The sequence below is a fragment of the Bombina bombina genome, chromosome 2 (genome assembly GCF_027579735.1).
Source record: "Bombina bombina isolate aBomBom1 chromosome 2, aBomBom1.pri, whole genome shotgun sequence".
Taxonomy (NCBI): domain Eukaryota; kingdom Metazoa; phylum Chordata; class Amphibia; order Anura; family Bombinatoridae; genus Bombina; species Bombina bombina.
Window position 1 is genome coordinate 807,592,065 of NC_069500.1, and position 15,343 is coordinate 807,607,407.

Genomic DNA, 15,343 nt, shown 5'->3' on the forward strand with positions numbered 1-15,343 from the left:
ATACACATATATATATTTAAAAATTATTAGGACATATGTGAAGAACATTGGAATGTGAAAAATTTACAGTAAATACACAGTAAAACATTTTATTAAATATGAATATTCCATAAATATGATTTCTCATGTTTTCAGCTACTTGACTGCAAAGAGCTCCAGTGCACACACACACACACACACATATATATATATATACAGTATATGTCTATACATATGTATTTATATGTTGTCTGTAAATACACATATACATATATAAATACATCTAATTATACATATTCTGCCATACATCATGCAAAACTGTTTTGCAAAAAATAATAATAAAAGTAAAACTTAAAAAAATAGAAAAGGGGTAATTTTTACCCAAAATAATTTTATTGTTGCTGTTGCTTCTGATACAAAAAAAACACAGTTATGTTAAGTTGTACAAAAATCTTTTCATATGTGCCTAACAACAAACAGAAAAAAAATACAGCACACTGTATAAAAAAAAAAAGAAAAGCATCAGACCACACTGGGACGAAAGAAAATGCCGTGTTTTTTTTTTAAAACCCACTAGATGTAACACATTTTGGCTCAAGACAAGACTGCAAAAAAGAAAAACAGTTTAAAAATGAACTATTTAGCACCGTTTGGTAACACAGTTTAATAGTCTTGTATTTTCAGAGCTAAACATTTTTCAAGTTTTTAATTTCCGGCAATAATACAGTAATCACACATTATCGGGAAGTGGCTGCCCGTGAAAATTATAACAAAAAATAAAAAAAGAGTCAACATGTACCAAATAAAATATATATTTATATATACTACAGGAATATGAACTTACAAAAAATAGCAACAGTTAACATTTGTGGTTATACATAAATATTAAAAAAAGGATGTACAGTGCAGTAACAGGCGTTTCAAGCACTGAATGGGTAGTGGAAGCACCATTGTGGCCAGATACAGCGTAATGTCAGGTAGTATTGTGTGTATTTGATACCGTAGTGTAAAGTAGCACCATCCTTTAGCATTTTATTCTATTTTTGTTTCAAGCAAAAAAGAGGGGGGAAGAAATCTAGATTCTGAGGAGAAATTTAAACTGCTGCCAGCGGACATTATTTGATTCTCGTTATTTTTGGTTTTTAGCAAGGCCAATATTCTACACATTGTAGATCATACAGTCTCTCTACAGTGGAAAGGGTAAAATTATATAAAAAGCCTATATTTTATTGTTTATATAGAGCATTTGGTTAGTAATCTGGTGATCAGAAAACTTAAATTGCAGCACATAATAGTTCATGCTAATTAGAAACTAAGTAGAGTGGGTCAGTTCTTAAAAAATAGAGTTTGTGTTTTATTTGACTATAATTCAGAATCCTCAGATCCCAAAAGTTTGTATTATCTTTGTTTTTTTAAACATGCTGTTATATATGATTGATGGAAAAAGCTATATAAAGACTTGTCCCTTTACATTTTTTGAATATTTCAAATAGGTACGGCAGTTGTGTATAAAAAATAATACACAATGAAATTATTTATATATGTATACACTGTTTTAGGTATATATACCTATATATACTTATTTTTAATGAGTACATATGTGTGTATACACACCTATGTAGTAATCCTATTTCTTATTAAATTTTAATAAAGTTGTAAATTAAGTGATCAGTTAAATTATTTTCTTCCAGTTTGTAGAAAATATTTACCACCATTGATGATAATCCTGATATTACTTCATATGTGTAAAAATCAAATTTAAGCACAGAATTAGTGACATATATCAAAAAAGGTTTAGTGGGTAGAGCCTCAGATAAAGTCAAGACCCTGTTTAGTCAATGTATGCTGATACGAAGCGCAGCATTTTAGCGATAATATTTCAAAGTCAAAAGAGCTGTAGTTATTGAATTGTAAATAAGCAGCCCAGGTTGCAGACCCTGACTGAGAAAATAAGGCACCAGGTGAATTCTCCCCCCATCAAATGACATTTTTATAAATGTCATTTGATAAAACAGTGTCTGGAATTTTTACTATACTGTATCACATAACCCACGGAATATTTACTATTTTCTGAAATTGAAAACAAATTATGAATGCACATATTTTTGACAGCAAAATGGAATGAAATGTAAAACTTGCAGTTGGTGATCTATACCATACAAGTTGCAATCTCCCCTCTGTACTCACTTTCCAATGTCCGGACAAGTGATAAACCCTGTTCAGACAACACTTCTGGTTTTACAACTGTAAATAGTGTTCTGCTTTCACGTTCATATATTGAAGCAGTAAGAGGTTTTGCACTTTTAAAATGCAGACCTTAAAATAAATCCACAGAATCGATGTGTACAGTATGTAGTACTTTTTGTCTGTGCTTAGCAGTAGTATTACTGTTTTTCAGTCACGCTTTAGTTTTTTCTTAAAAAAAAACATATATATGTATGTATATATATATATATATATATATATATATATATATATATATATATATATATATTGTTTTCTGCCATATCACAAGTTGGATTTTTAATCTTTAAGAATTGGAGAACAGTAGATTAGGTCCCTCCCCTTGAACATCTGTATATCCGCTGGCATCACCCTGAAATTCCCCATGGCACTTCATACTCTCCCCCCGTCAACATTATTCATATTTTTTTTTCTCAATATTTTTCAAAAAAACGTTTTATATAACAAAAAAACACTATGAAAAAGAAACAATCCAAAAATATGTACGGACGTCGGTCACTTCTGGACTCATTATTCCACGTTTCCCATCAATCTTACACGTGCTTAGGTTCTGACACAAAAGCTTGCTAATTAAACACAAGACAGAAGAAGACTTTCTCTATAAATGTACAGTTTGGATTTTGTGATGGACACATGAGGAATGTTTTTGCTTTTAATAAAGATTAATTTGAAGTTTCATCTTGAGTGTTTGGCCAATCTCTCCAATGAGGTAGTTAAAGTCCTTCTCTTCCTCTAGTTTCTGTAGTTCTTTCTTGCGGTAGAGTGGCACACTGGCAATTTCTATATTGTAAGTACCCGGAATAACCTTCTTTCGGCCAAGGTGAACATAACTAAGGCCGTCTTTCTGATGGATGCGGAAAAGACCATCCTCATTGCCTTGGGAAATGATGTAGCGCACATGGTTCTCCAAGGGTTCAAGAGCAGGCACAAGCTCCAGAATGTGTTGTTTGTTGGTAACATCAGAGATGTTAAGAGTCATGCTTAGAGGAGCATCAATGTCAACACTAGCCAGGCTGATGTAGTGGGCGTGGCCCTAAAAGAGCAGTTAAAAGACCAATTAATATAAATTCCTATAAAATGCTGTACCAGTTTTAGCTCACACGAACATTGAAAACTCATAATTTGTTTCCTGAATTGGAGTTTGTAAACCATATAATAACTGTCCAACATATTGACATCACAATAGAAAAATGTATAAACATACAAATAGTCTCCAGTAGCTTTTTTTTCCCCACACATTATTTGAAGACACACTCCTAAATCTGTAAATATCTCTACAATTAAGCAGCTATGTTCCCTTAGCAAGACAGTTCCAAGCGCCACTGACAGTCTTATATAATGTTTTTGTATTGGGAACCAAAATGTGCAACTTTCAAGGAATATTGTTTTTATTTTGAGTGCAAATAGATTTTAAAGTTACATGAAACCAAATTTTTTTTCCTTTCATTATTCAGAAAGAGCATGCAATTTTAAACAACTTTCCAATTTACTTCTATTATCTAATTTGGTTCATTCTTGTGATATCCTTTGTTGAAAAGAATATTTATATATAGGCTCATTAGCTGCTGATTGGTGGCTGCACATAGATGCCTTGTGTAATTGGCTCACCCATGTGCATTGTTATTTCTTCAACAAAGGATACCTAAATAATGAAGCAAACTAGATAATAGAAGTAAATTTGAATATTGTTTCAAATTGTATTCTGTATCTGAATCATGAAAGAAAAGTTTGGGTTTCATGTCCCTTTAATATTAATAAATGTTAGCAGCTGCTAGGGACTTATTTCCCATTGGTTGCACGATTTGGCCATATTACATACGGCTAGATTACGAGTCTTGCGTTAGCCTTAAAAAGCAGTGTTGAGGGGTCCCAACGCTGCTTTTTAACGCCCGCTGGTATTACAAGTCAGGCAGGTACAGGTGTACCGCTTTTCTTCCGCGATTTTCGCATACCGCAAATCCCCTTACGTCAATTGCGTATCCTATCTTTTTAATGGGATTTTTAATGGGATTTCCACTTGTGCCCGGCTGGGTGAAGACTGCTCAAGGTAGGGTGATCTTCAAGGGGGTAGTGTTAGTTTTTTTTAAGGGGGGATTGGGTGGGTTTTAGAATAGGGTTGGGTGTGTGGGTGGTGGGTTTTAATGTTGGGGGGTATTGTCTTTTTTTTTACAGGTAAAAGAGCTGATTACTTTGGGGCAATGCCCGCAAAAGGCCCTTTTAAGGGCTATTTGTAATTTAGTATAGGGTAGGGAATTTTATTATTTAGGGGGGCTTTTTATTTTATAAGGGGGATTAGATTAGGTGTAATTTGTTTTAAAAAAATTGTAATTCTTTTTTTATTTTCTGTAATTTAGTGTTTGTTTGTTTTTGTACTTTAGTTTATTTAATTTAATTGTAGTTAATTGTAGTTAATTGTAGTTAGTTTATGTAATTAATTTAATGACAGTGTAGTGTTAGGTGTAATTGTAATTTAGGTTAGGATTTATTTACAGGAAAATTTGTACTTATTTTAACTAGGTAGCTATTAAATAGTTAATAACTATTTAATAACTATTCTACCTAGTTAAAATAAATACAAAGTTGCCTGTAAAATAAATATAAATCCTAAGCTAGCTACAATGTAACTATTAGTTATATTGTAGCTAGCTTAGGGTTTATTTTACAGGTAAGTATTTCGTTTTAAATAGGAATAATTTAGTTAATTATAGTAAATTTATTTAGATGTATTTAAATTATATTTAAGTTAGGGGGGTGTTAGGGTTAGGGTTAGACTTAGGTTTAGGGGTTAATAAATTTATTATAGTGGCAGCGACGTTGGCGGTGGCAGATTAGGGTTTAATAAATTTAATATAGTTGCAGCGACTTTGGGGGGGGGCATATTAGGGGCTAATAAACAAAATGTAGGGTTCGGCGATGTTGGGGGCATCAGATTAGGGGTTAATAAGTATAATGTAGGTGGCGCGGTGTCCGGAGCGCAGATTAGGGGTTAATAATATAATGTAGGTGGCAACGATGTCGGGGGCGGCAGATTAGGGGTTAATAAGTGTAAGATTAGGGGTGTTTAGACTCGGGGTTCATGTTAGGGTGTTAGGTGTAGACATAACTTTTATTTCCCCATAGGAAACAATGGGGCTGCGTTAGGAGCTGAACGCTGCTTTTTTGCAGTGTTTTTTTTCAGCCAGCTCATCCCCATTGTTTCCTATGGGGAAATCGTGCACGAGCATGTTTAGCCAGCTCACCGCTACCGTAAGCAGCGCTGGTATTACAGTGAGAAGTGGAGCTAAATTTTGCTCAACGCTCACTTTTCTGAGGCTAACGCCGGCTTGAAGAAAACCTGTAATACCAGCGTTGTCTTAAGTGAGCGGTGAAAAAAAAAGGCTCATTAGCCCCGCACACCATTACCGACAAAAACTCGTAATCTAGCCGATAGTTTCTTAACATTGAACAAACATATAACAAGAGAAATAGGACCATTTGTTTCTATTTTCCCATTTAACATTCATAGATAATTATAAATGGAATGTGGAGTCAATAGGTAAATAGTATATGTGTGCTATTCTAATCTAAGCCATCCCACAATAAAAAAAGTTAAAGGGACACTGAACCCAAAATTTTTCTTTTGTGATTCAGATAGAGCATGCAATTTTAATCAACTTTCTAATTTACTACTATTATCAATTTTTCTTCATTCTCTTGCTATCTTTATATGAAAAAGAAGGCATCTAAGCTATTTTTTTTAGTTCAGACCCTGGACAGCACTTGTTTATTGGTGGGTGAATTTATCCACCAATCAGCAAGAACAACCCAGGTTGTTCACCAAAAATGGGCCGGCATCTAAACTTACATTCTTGCATTTCAAATAAAGATACCAAGAGAATGAAGAAAATTTTATAATAGGAGTAAATTAGAAAGTTGCTTAAAATGTCATGCTTTATCTGAATCACAAAAGAAAAAAATTTGAGTTCAGTGTTCCTTTAACTAAGCTTTATCATGTGTCAGTTTGCAATGTGCATGAAATTTGCAAATGCACAGTAACATGCTTTTAAAGGAAGTTTTACTGTGAGAAGTCATATGATAACACTAAAATATAGGTATATAATTACAAATTGCCTACATTACTTTTAATTTAGGGATCCTTAGAAATACTTTTCATCTGTATGCTTGGAGGACAAAGTAAGGGAGATGTGATGTTCAAATGCTAAAAGTTCAAATATGGCCATCCATTGCCAGAAAAAGGCCACCATTTCACCATATTCACATCCATGCACTGTGATTGTGTCACCAGAGGTAGCTTATGCAACCCTAACCTAAAGCAACCCTCAGTGGCTGGATTTGGACACCACCACTTTATTGCAAATAATGAACTGTCCCTTAAACAATATAGTTATAAAAAAAGTTTCTAATTTACATCTATTATCAAATTTGCTTTGTTCCCTTGGTATTCTTTGTTAAAGAGATACCTAGGTAGGTGTCTAAAGCACTGCATTGCAGGAAATAGTACTGCCATCTAGTGCTCCACACGTGCACTCTCCTGAGCTTACCTCCCTAAATTTCAGCAACAGATACCAAGAGCACGAATAAAAATTGTTAATAGAAGTAAATTAGAAATCTGTTTAAAATGACATGCTTTATCTGAATCATAAAAGAAAAACTAATGTGTTTCATGTCCCTTTAATTCTGCACAGGAGACAATAGGCCGATTTATCAAGCTCCATAACTTGTCCACCTGCTCTGAGGCTGTGGATAGAAATCAACCCGTTTGATTACGATCAGGTTGATTGACACCCCCTGCTAGCGGCCGAATGGCCGCAAATCTGCAGGGGGCGGCATTGCACCAGCAGTTCACAAGAACTGCTGGTGCAATGATAAATGCCGACAGCGTATACTGTCGGCAGCGTATAAATGCTGACAGCGTATACTGTCGGCATGTATCGATGTGCAGCGGACATGATACACTACATCATGTCCGCTCGCACTATGATAAATCTACCCCATAGGGTCAAAAGGAATGCAATATTTTAAAGAAATGAAATGCATTGAGTTTCCAAGATTTGGTTTAAAAGATATAAAACTTGGCCCACACATAGAAACTTTTTCTTTACACTATTGCCATCACATTTTAGAATGAATTAATATGCTAATGATTCTCTCACCGGATCCTCAGAGGTAGAGTTGGTGCTACGTCTCTGTCGTCCTCTTTTTGGGTAGCCATTAATCTTGCATTCATAGCAGTTTTCAGGGGATAATATGTTCTCCTCATCCTCTTCAATGGGAGCTGGGATGTAGGAGCCCTTTCCGAATCCCATGCCAGAGACACAGTGCCTGATAAAGAATGAGAGTAAGCATGATAGACAGATAAGGTAACAGATAAGATAGATAGGTAGATAGACAGACAGATAGATGTAAACACAAACATTAAATCCATAACTAGCTATATTAGATCAAGCTATCACAAGTAACTCACCCTTGGCCTGCTCTGAAGTACCCTCCTGGGCAACCACACAGATAACCACCATCAGTGTTGGAGCACCCATAGCTGCAAGGGTTTCCACCTGAGGCAGAGCACTCATTAACATCCTGGCATCCACCGAATGATTGGTCAAAGTCAAAGCCTGAGGGGCAGACGCACTTAAAGCTTCCCAGAGTGTTGTAGCAGGAGGCAGAACCACAAGTGGACTGGCTGGAACACTCATTCTCATCTGATGGGAGAGGAAGAGGAATTATTAGTGATATTCATTATTATCTGCCTGTTTTATCAGTTGTCACAGTTCTTCATTACTAGGAGATTTAATGTTGATTCTATATTTTCAATGCCTCAAAATGTTAAAGCTTTTAAGGCTTATGAAACAAGTATATTGTATATAAGTAGCATTCTGCCAAATAAACAATCTGAGGTAGACAAATCTTCCAGAAACCCATCTAATGATTAACCTGTAGTGAGATTAGGCTGTGGTAGAATACTTCTTAGGAATATTGGCCATAAAGAATTATCTTGTCTGTTATATTCTCCATTAGACCATTACTCACCCACACACTGGTTCCACTGGTAGTGTTGTACATAGCCCTGTGGGCAGCCACAGCGATAACCTCCTAGGACATTCTGGCAGCCATGCTGGCATCTGTGGTTTCCATCACACTCATCCACATCTAAGAATTGAGAATATGGACATATTGTATATGGAGATCTCACTCAAAAAAGTCATAATCCTATTTGGACTTATGCTATTTGATTCTTTGCAACCTGAATGTCTAGATGAGTTGGAGAAATTATTTTAGGGAGCAAATAAACATCAGTAATAACAGTGTCCAAACGACTGGAATGTCTATGGTAATCACAAAAGAGCTCTGCATACAGGAGTGCTTACATTAGACAGTCGACTCTAGCTAATACCTAAAGTAGAATCCTTCAGGACACGGCACAATGGAGCGTGGACGGAAACAACCTTCCTATTGTCTAGATGCAAATGCTGGTAATTGGCGTGTCTGCTCCACACGCACGAAACGCGTCTGGGTTGTGAATCTGTCCAGCTACCTGATTTATTTTATAAAGTGCTGACCTTTCTATATTGTTTAAAATAGATTGTAATAAATATTTGGGATTTTACTCACAGTCCGTGATTGCACAGTGCACTTTTTTTCTGGAAATTTAATGTCTAAGGTAAATTGCATCTGAAGTGTTAGATTAATGTTAACTAAATATAGCAGATTATTTGTTTGCCCTGGCTGACTTTTACCAATTTATGCAACAGGTTTTTGCACCAAGTGAGAACAGATGTTTAAAAAATATGGGAAGCACAAAGACCTGCGACCTGTCACTGTCGGAGTTTTGTTAAATATTTTTGTTACCCAATTTTAATCTGGTGCATTGTACACCTGTTTGTCACAGGGTTGCCAGTAAATATTGTTTTTGTTAAAAATAAATGACAAGATAAAGGCCTAGCCAATAATTTGCATATACATATATATTAATAATGCAGTGTATAAAAATAATATAGCATTACAAGGTTCAAAGTCGTCTTTGCTGGCGTGTAGCTGTTTCAGTTGTTAGTCAATTATACTCAACATTGTTTGGCTTTTAAAATGTGGGTTTATGGGTATATTCTCACATGTTCAACCAATTAAATAATCCTGAGTGTGATATCTAGAAATCCTCTCACCTTCACAGTTGCTGCCAGAGTTATCCAAAGAGAAGCCCTTCTGACACTCACAGATGAAGCTACCAGGGTTGTTCTGACATACGCCACGGGTTCCACAAAGGTTAGGCTGTGCATTACACTCATTGTTATCTGTTGACAAGAAGCCCATAATAATCAGAAATGTATTTATCCATACACTGCAATTGGGAATTATTTGATTAGAAGATTGTACAACCAGCTTTATAAGAACAACCTGAGTGGGAGTTACCATAGTGACATAAAAGATGGTAGATGTTTTTCCATGGTAATGGCTTACACTGATAAAATGAGGGACATATTATATTTACCAGCTGAAAAATGTATGGCTTTCAGCAATGCACAGTGGGGAAGGGTAACTACTGCCATAAACAACTGACGTCTTCTGAGTTGCAGGAGGCTTATGTTACTAGCTATATTACTGATTAAAAAGGTAATACTTTACCAATACAAGAAGATTGGTGCTGGGTGAAGCCAGGTGGGCACTTGCAGGTGAAGCTGCCTATTGTGTTCACGCACAGGAACTGGCAGTTGTGCTGTTTGGTGGAACATTCATCCAAGTCTGTTGGGTGAAGATATATGATTATAGAACAGTTCCTTCTGCCTTAAACATCAATCCCACCCAACCTTTTTATAACAAAATATAAGCCCCATGTGCAGAAATATTACTTTAATGGTTTAATCAAAATTGGAAATAAAGTTCAGCAACTACATAGAAATATTTTAATTGAAGCTTGAATTATTGCTGGATATTTATTAGCCTACTAAGCAACACAAAGCTGTTGGTCATGCAGACTAAAATGAACACATTAAATGTCCATATTTTTAACTTGAAATTATATTATAAAACATGATCTGAGTTAATATTATCAACCAATTAGTTGAATCAAAAGTCCTCTTCTAAAAGGACTATCTGACTCATTCCTTACATCAGCTGAAATAACTCATCTTCATTTTGTATGACCAATAGGTCCCACTCAAACTGATCTGTCATTATAATGTACAGTCTATACAACCGATATCCCAGCTACCTCCTCTGCTGACCAACCACACCAGCTGTCTGGTAATTAATCCTTAACGTTCATCTCTGCAGTAATATAAAATGCTATAGTAATCACACTCCTTCATGGCGGTTGTTTCTTTCTGCACTTGCGCTGAGATACTGAGCAACAACAACGCTAACTACTTGCCATACCTTTGCATGTCTTGCCATCCTCCTGCAGAATGTAGCCTCTAGGACAGGAGCACTGATAACTACCCTCTGTATTCTTGCAGATGAAGTTACATGGTTTTGGAGATTGGGCACACTCATCCAGATCTGTATAAAGAAATAACATGGAGTCACAGATTTTAATTCTATAGCCCTTTTTTACATCACCCTAAAATTGTAACAATAGAATATCGGAGTATAAAGATATTGCTCTTTATTAGGTGGTACTGTACCATAAAAAAAACCTTAAAGTAAATATAAGGTTTAATTTTACAAATTAAATTGCATTAATAAACATATAAATACATACTATATATAAATATCAAATAATTAATATATATATACATAAGTATATATATATATACATATACATTTTCAAGTAGTGATTATTTTGTTAGCCAAAATATAGCAATTACAAAAGCTTAATGGCAACATTTATACATATAAAGAGACCAAATTATCAAATGTCTGTCGGACCTGATCCGACAGTGCGGATCAGGTCCGACAGACATCGCTGAATGCGGAGAGCAATACGCTCTCCATATTCAGCATTGCACCAGCAGCTCACAAGAGCTGCTGGTGCAACGCCGCCCCCTGCAGACTTGCGGCCAATTGGCCGCCAGCAGGGAGGTGTCAATCAACCCGATCGTACTCGATCGGGTTGAATTGTGGTGATTCCTGTCTGCCTCATCAGAGCAGCAGGCGGACAGGGTTATGGAGCAGCAGTCTTTAGACCACTGCTTCGTAACTGCTGTTTCTGGCGAGCCTGCAGGCTCGCCAGAAACACGGGGCCTCAAGCTCCATTTGGAGCTTGATAGATAGGCCCCAAAACCTCTACTTGACTTGATCTAAAAAGGGACATATCTCCTTTTTTTTTATCATCTGTGTGTATCACATATCAATGATCACACAGAAGGAAAAACAACAAAACATGGTCCCAAAGTTCAACGCTTATGGGGAAGTGACCCTCATAAGTAAAGCTTACATGCCCGTCCTTCCTAGTGTACTCAATACAATAACTGTTTTACCTCTGCCAGCCAAAAGTTACTATTGTAGCGTGCTATAAAAGACTTTTGAAGATGTGTAGAGTTCTATGTTTCTTTGCGCTGTGTTTTGTCAACCTGGTTCACGAACCCCTAAGAAACAGAGTGCAAGAAAATGTTTGGGAGTGATACAATGTTCTTACCTACGCATGTTGTTCCAGTGATATCTGTGGTGTAACCCAGTTTGCAGTGACAACGGAAGGATCCAATGGTGTTGATACACTGGCCGTTCTTGCACAGATTTGGAAGTACTTTGCACTCATCAATGTCTAAAATTGGAAAGTATTGAGTTTATAAGTGGAAAAGCCATATATAAGTATTTATATGATTATAGGTATAATATTTAAGAGCAATGTATTTATATGTGTCAGATAAGTCTCTACATAGCTTTTTCATGCAATAAATATTCTCACCTCTACCATCTGTGGTAAAACCAGGTCCATGTGGGCACATTTTCTTAAAAGGTCCTGTGCCAGGCAGAGGACACAGCTCACATTGATTGCCCCATCCTCGCCCACTATTACAGCAACACTCAGACTTGGTGACCATGTTGCGGTTGGTGGATGAAAGTTGGCACATTGTCTGTAGCACTTCAGTGAAGCAGAATCCTTGCCGAGTGTCTGGAGGTTGAGAAGGGTAAACAAGTGTTACCAATAGTATATTTTTGTGCCTGACAGCTTAACACTATGTAGCTAAACATCTACAAAATATTAGCCTATTAATACATAAAATTAAAAGTTTGAGACACTATCCCAGTGAAACCAAGTAATTGAAAGGATATTAAACCAGGAACTCGCTGCAGTTGCCAACGGATCTGCACTACTAAAGGTATTACCTTAATCATGCAAGTGACCAATTTTAACTTAGTTTTGTAAAATACGTATATTTGTGGATAATGTCAGAAAATTGGGACGTGACAACAAACTAGAATATGGAAATAGTCAGAGCCATTGGTTGCTTTTGAGTTCTATACGAAGTAAATTACTTTCAACACACTATATACCATAACACCACTATATATCATTTTTTCACATAACCAATTTCTCTGAATTAAAATATAAATTAAACTATTTGTTATTACCAGATAATACCAACACTGTCAGGGACTTTCAGAATGCATTGGATAAGCATAATTGTATGATACAAACTAATTATGCTTACACTTTATAGGAAATATGGGCAGACTTGCTAGGTCAATGGTACTTACTGGCCATCAAAATCTATATTTCTATGTTTATAATATAAACTAGTATACAGAGGACAACCTGAGGTTCTTTGTTACAAAATCTATATCTTACTCAGGGCTATTACTTACCCACACACTCAGTTCCAGAGGCGCTGACTTGGAAACCATCATTACAGTCACACCTGTAGCTTCCAATTGTATTCACACAGCGACCATTAGGGCAGATGCCTGGCTTTGTACGACACTCATTTTCATCTAGAGTTAAAGAGGATGAGAGTCAACCAGTATAGAATATCAATATATTGGAACAATAATACTACAAAGTGTCATGATGTGATTACAGACTTGAAATATTGATCTAAATGACTAGCACTTACCCATACATCCCTCCCCATCTGGTCGTCGTTGCATGCCTGGAGGACAGATGCACATGAAGGTACCAATAAGGTTCTTACACATCATATTCCGGGATTCGCAGTCATGGAGACCTTCAGCACACTCATCCAGGTCTACATAAACAAGAAATATTGGTGTCACACTACCATATTGTGGCCATTTTGTTTGCAATGCCAACTATTAAGATTATAAATAAAACTAAAGGGATATTTGGCAGAAACATAACAGCAATATATATATATATAGACACAGATCATACCTTTGCACATTCTACGGTCTTCCCTTAGTGTGTATCCTGAAGGACATGTGCATTCATATGCCCCATAGGTATTTATACAGCGGAATGCGCACAGGAGGGGGTTTGTGCATTCGTTAATATCTAGAATGAACAAAAAAAAATAGGTAACACCATATTTCCTAGGGCACCATACTGGCAAGTACCCAGTTTATTATATTGTCTTGAGCTGTGTGAATAACTCTTGATTGTTTACATTCTTATTGATATGGTCTTGAGATAAATATTAGTTTAGATAGTTATTGAAAATATAATATATAATAAAGTAACAAAAAGCAAAGTAGTAAGGCTGCTTTCTTTTAATGATAACAGAAAAAAATACATGTGATTGCTTTTTGTTAATTTTCAGAACATCAAGGACCTGTTTATGCATTTCTAGGTGCATGGTCGAGGACATTGTAAACTTTTTATCCAAGTCACAGAACCTATTTCAGGACCTAAAGAATTTTTAAGACAGTTACCTTCACAGGTCATCATTGGGCCAGGCTCAAAACCTTCATCACAGGCACACTCGAAGCCGCCAACAACATTGGAGCACGTTCCATTGCCACATGGGTTCCCGATAGAGCACTCGTCAGTATCTATGTTTAAAATGATTCATACATTAAGCTCATACACTACATGCTGACTGTAAATTAGATAAGAAATACAATTCTGTATAGGACAGAACAAAAACAAAGAATATATGATTTGTTGAAACAGTGAATATACATCGGATCTGATATAAGAGCAAAGTTGAGAGGGTTTTTAAACACAATTTTTGTGGTTTATCTGTATTTAATATCTTATCTCTATTCTCTGATCCTTAGGTTTTTTAATAAACTATCTCCAGCTAGAAATCCATATTATTTCCTACACATAAACCTGTCTTTTTTGTGTAATTGTTGTCTCTGTTTGTTAGATTTGTTTTTTAAACCTACTATATAAAATATAAGATACGTATAATAATACTGTGCTTATTTCAAAAAACAACAAAGCATTTTCAGATCAGCATGCTGTCTGTTATCCACACAATCACTGAAATCTTCCTTGCAAGTAATTTCTTTGTTGTAGATCTTCCAAAATAAAATAAAAAATACTCTCTTCTTGTGTGTCTGGTTCCCAAAATATACTGTCCTCAACCATGTGCATAAATCTTAGCCATAACAGGTTTGTCATTATATTTAATCAAAATCTATATTTCTCCAAGCTCTGTGTTATAACCATTGCTGCATGATCCTATACTCACAAGTGCAGGAGTACACTCTAGCCTTAGTATAGAGTGATCATTTAAAAATGATATAATATGCTCTGTAAAATAAACATGTAAAATGATTGCTTATACCCATTGCTTACTCACCAACACAGTTTACTCCTGTGTAATCCAGATTATAACCAAATGGACATTCACATCGGAAAGATCCGTCTGTGTTTATACAGACACCATTGACACAGATGCCAGGATTCTCTGCACATTCATTTACATCTAAACAAAGAGAGAGAAAAAAGATGTAGAAAACAATATGTGATTTAATTTTTATGAGTATTATGTTTGTTTAAAAGAGCATATTTATTTGTATGTGTAGTTTGTGAATTTGTCTGTTATGTGCTGTGTTCTATAGCTGCATTTTCATATCGTTCGCTACGTTCTGTAATTATCATGTACCTATCATGAAACACAACCAACAGCTTTTAACATATTGTATTCCTCAAGTGTTTCCCATTAAAATCTAAGTTGATTAGGAGGCTAGCAATACATTACAATAATACATCAGCCATAGTAGTTAGATAAATGCAAAGCTAGAAAAATGTTCAGCTATTATTTTATTAAAGCTTTTA

General features: G+C 35.7%; 1 protein-coding gene across 2 annotated transcripts in view; it reads right to left on the minus strand.

Annotated features, from left to right (window-relative positions):
• Positions 1-350: 350 nt before the first annotated feature.
• The window catches only part of FBN3 (fibrillin 3), a 123,887-nt gene continuing 108,894 nt past the window's right edge, over positions 351-15,343 (minus strand). For both annotated transcript variants that reach the window (XM_053703017.1, XM_053703016.1), the window contains exons 47-60: positions 14,865-14,990; positions 13,987-14,106; positions 13,490-13,609; positions 13,212-13,343; positions 12,964-13,089; positions 12,062-12,268; positions 11,792-11,917; positions 10,591-10,713; positions 9,841-9,957; positions 9,381-9,509; positions 8,251-8,370; positions 7,688-7,922; positions 7,377-7,545; positions 351-3,256 (exon numbers count right to left, since the gene is read on the minus strand). In XM_053703017.1, coding sequence (XP_053558992.1) covers positions 2,876-3,256; positions 7,377-7,545; positions 7,688-7,922; positions 8,251-8,370; positions 9,381-9,509; positions 9,841-9,957; positions 10,591-10,713; positions 11,792-11,917; positions 12,062-12,268; positions 12,964-13,089; positions 13,212-13,343; positions 13,490-13,609; positions 13,987-14,106; positions 14,865-14,990 — 2,231 coding nt within the window. In that variant the 3' untranslated portion in view covers positions 351-2,875. The remainder of the gene's footprint in view (positions 3,257-7,376; positions 7,546-7,687; positions 7,923-8,250; positions 8,371-9,380; positions 9,510-9,840; positions 9,958-10,590; positions 10,714-11,791; positions 11,918-12,061; positions 12,269-12,963; positions 13,090-13,211; positions 13,344-13,489; positions 13,610-13,986; positions 14,107-14,864; positions 14,991-15,343) is intronic.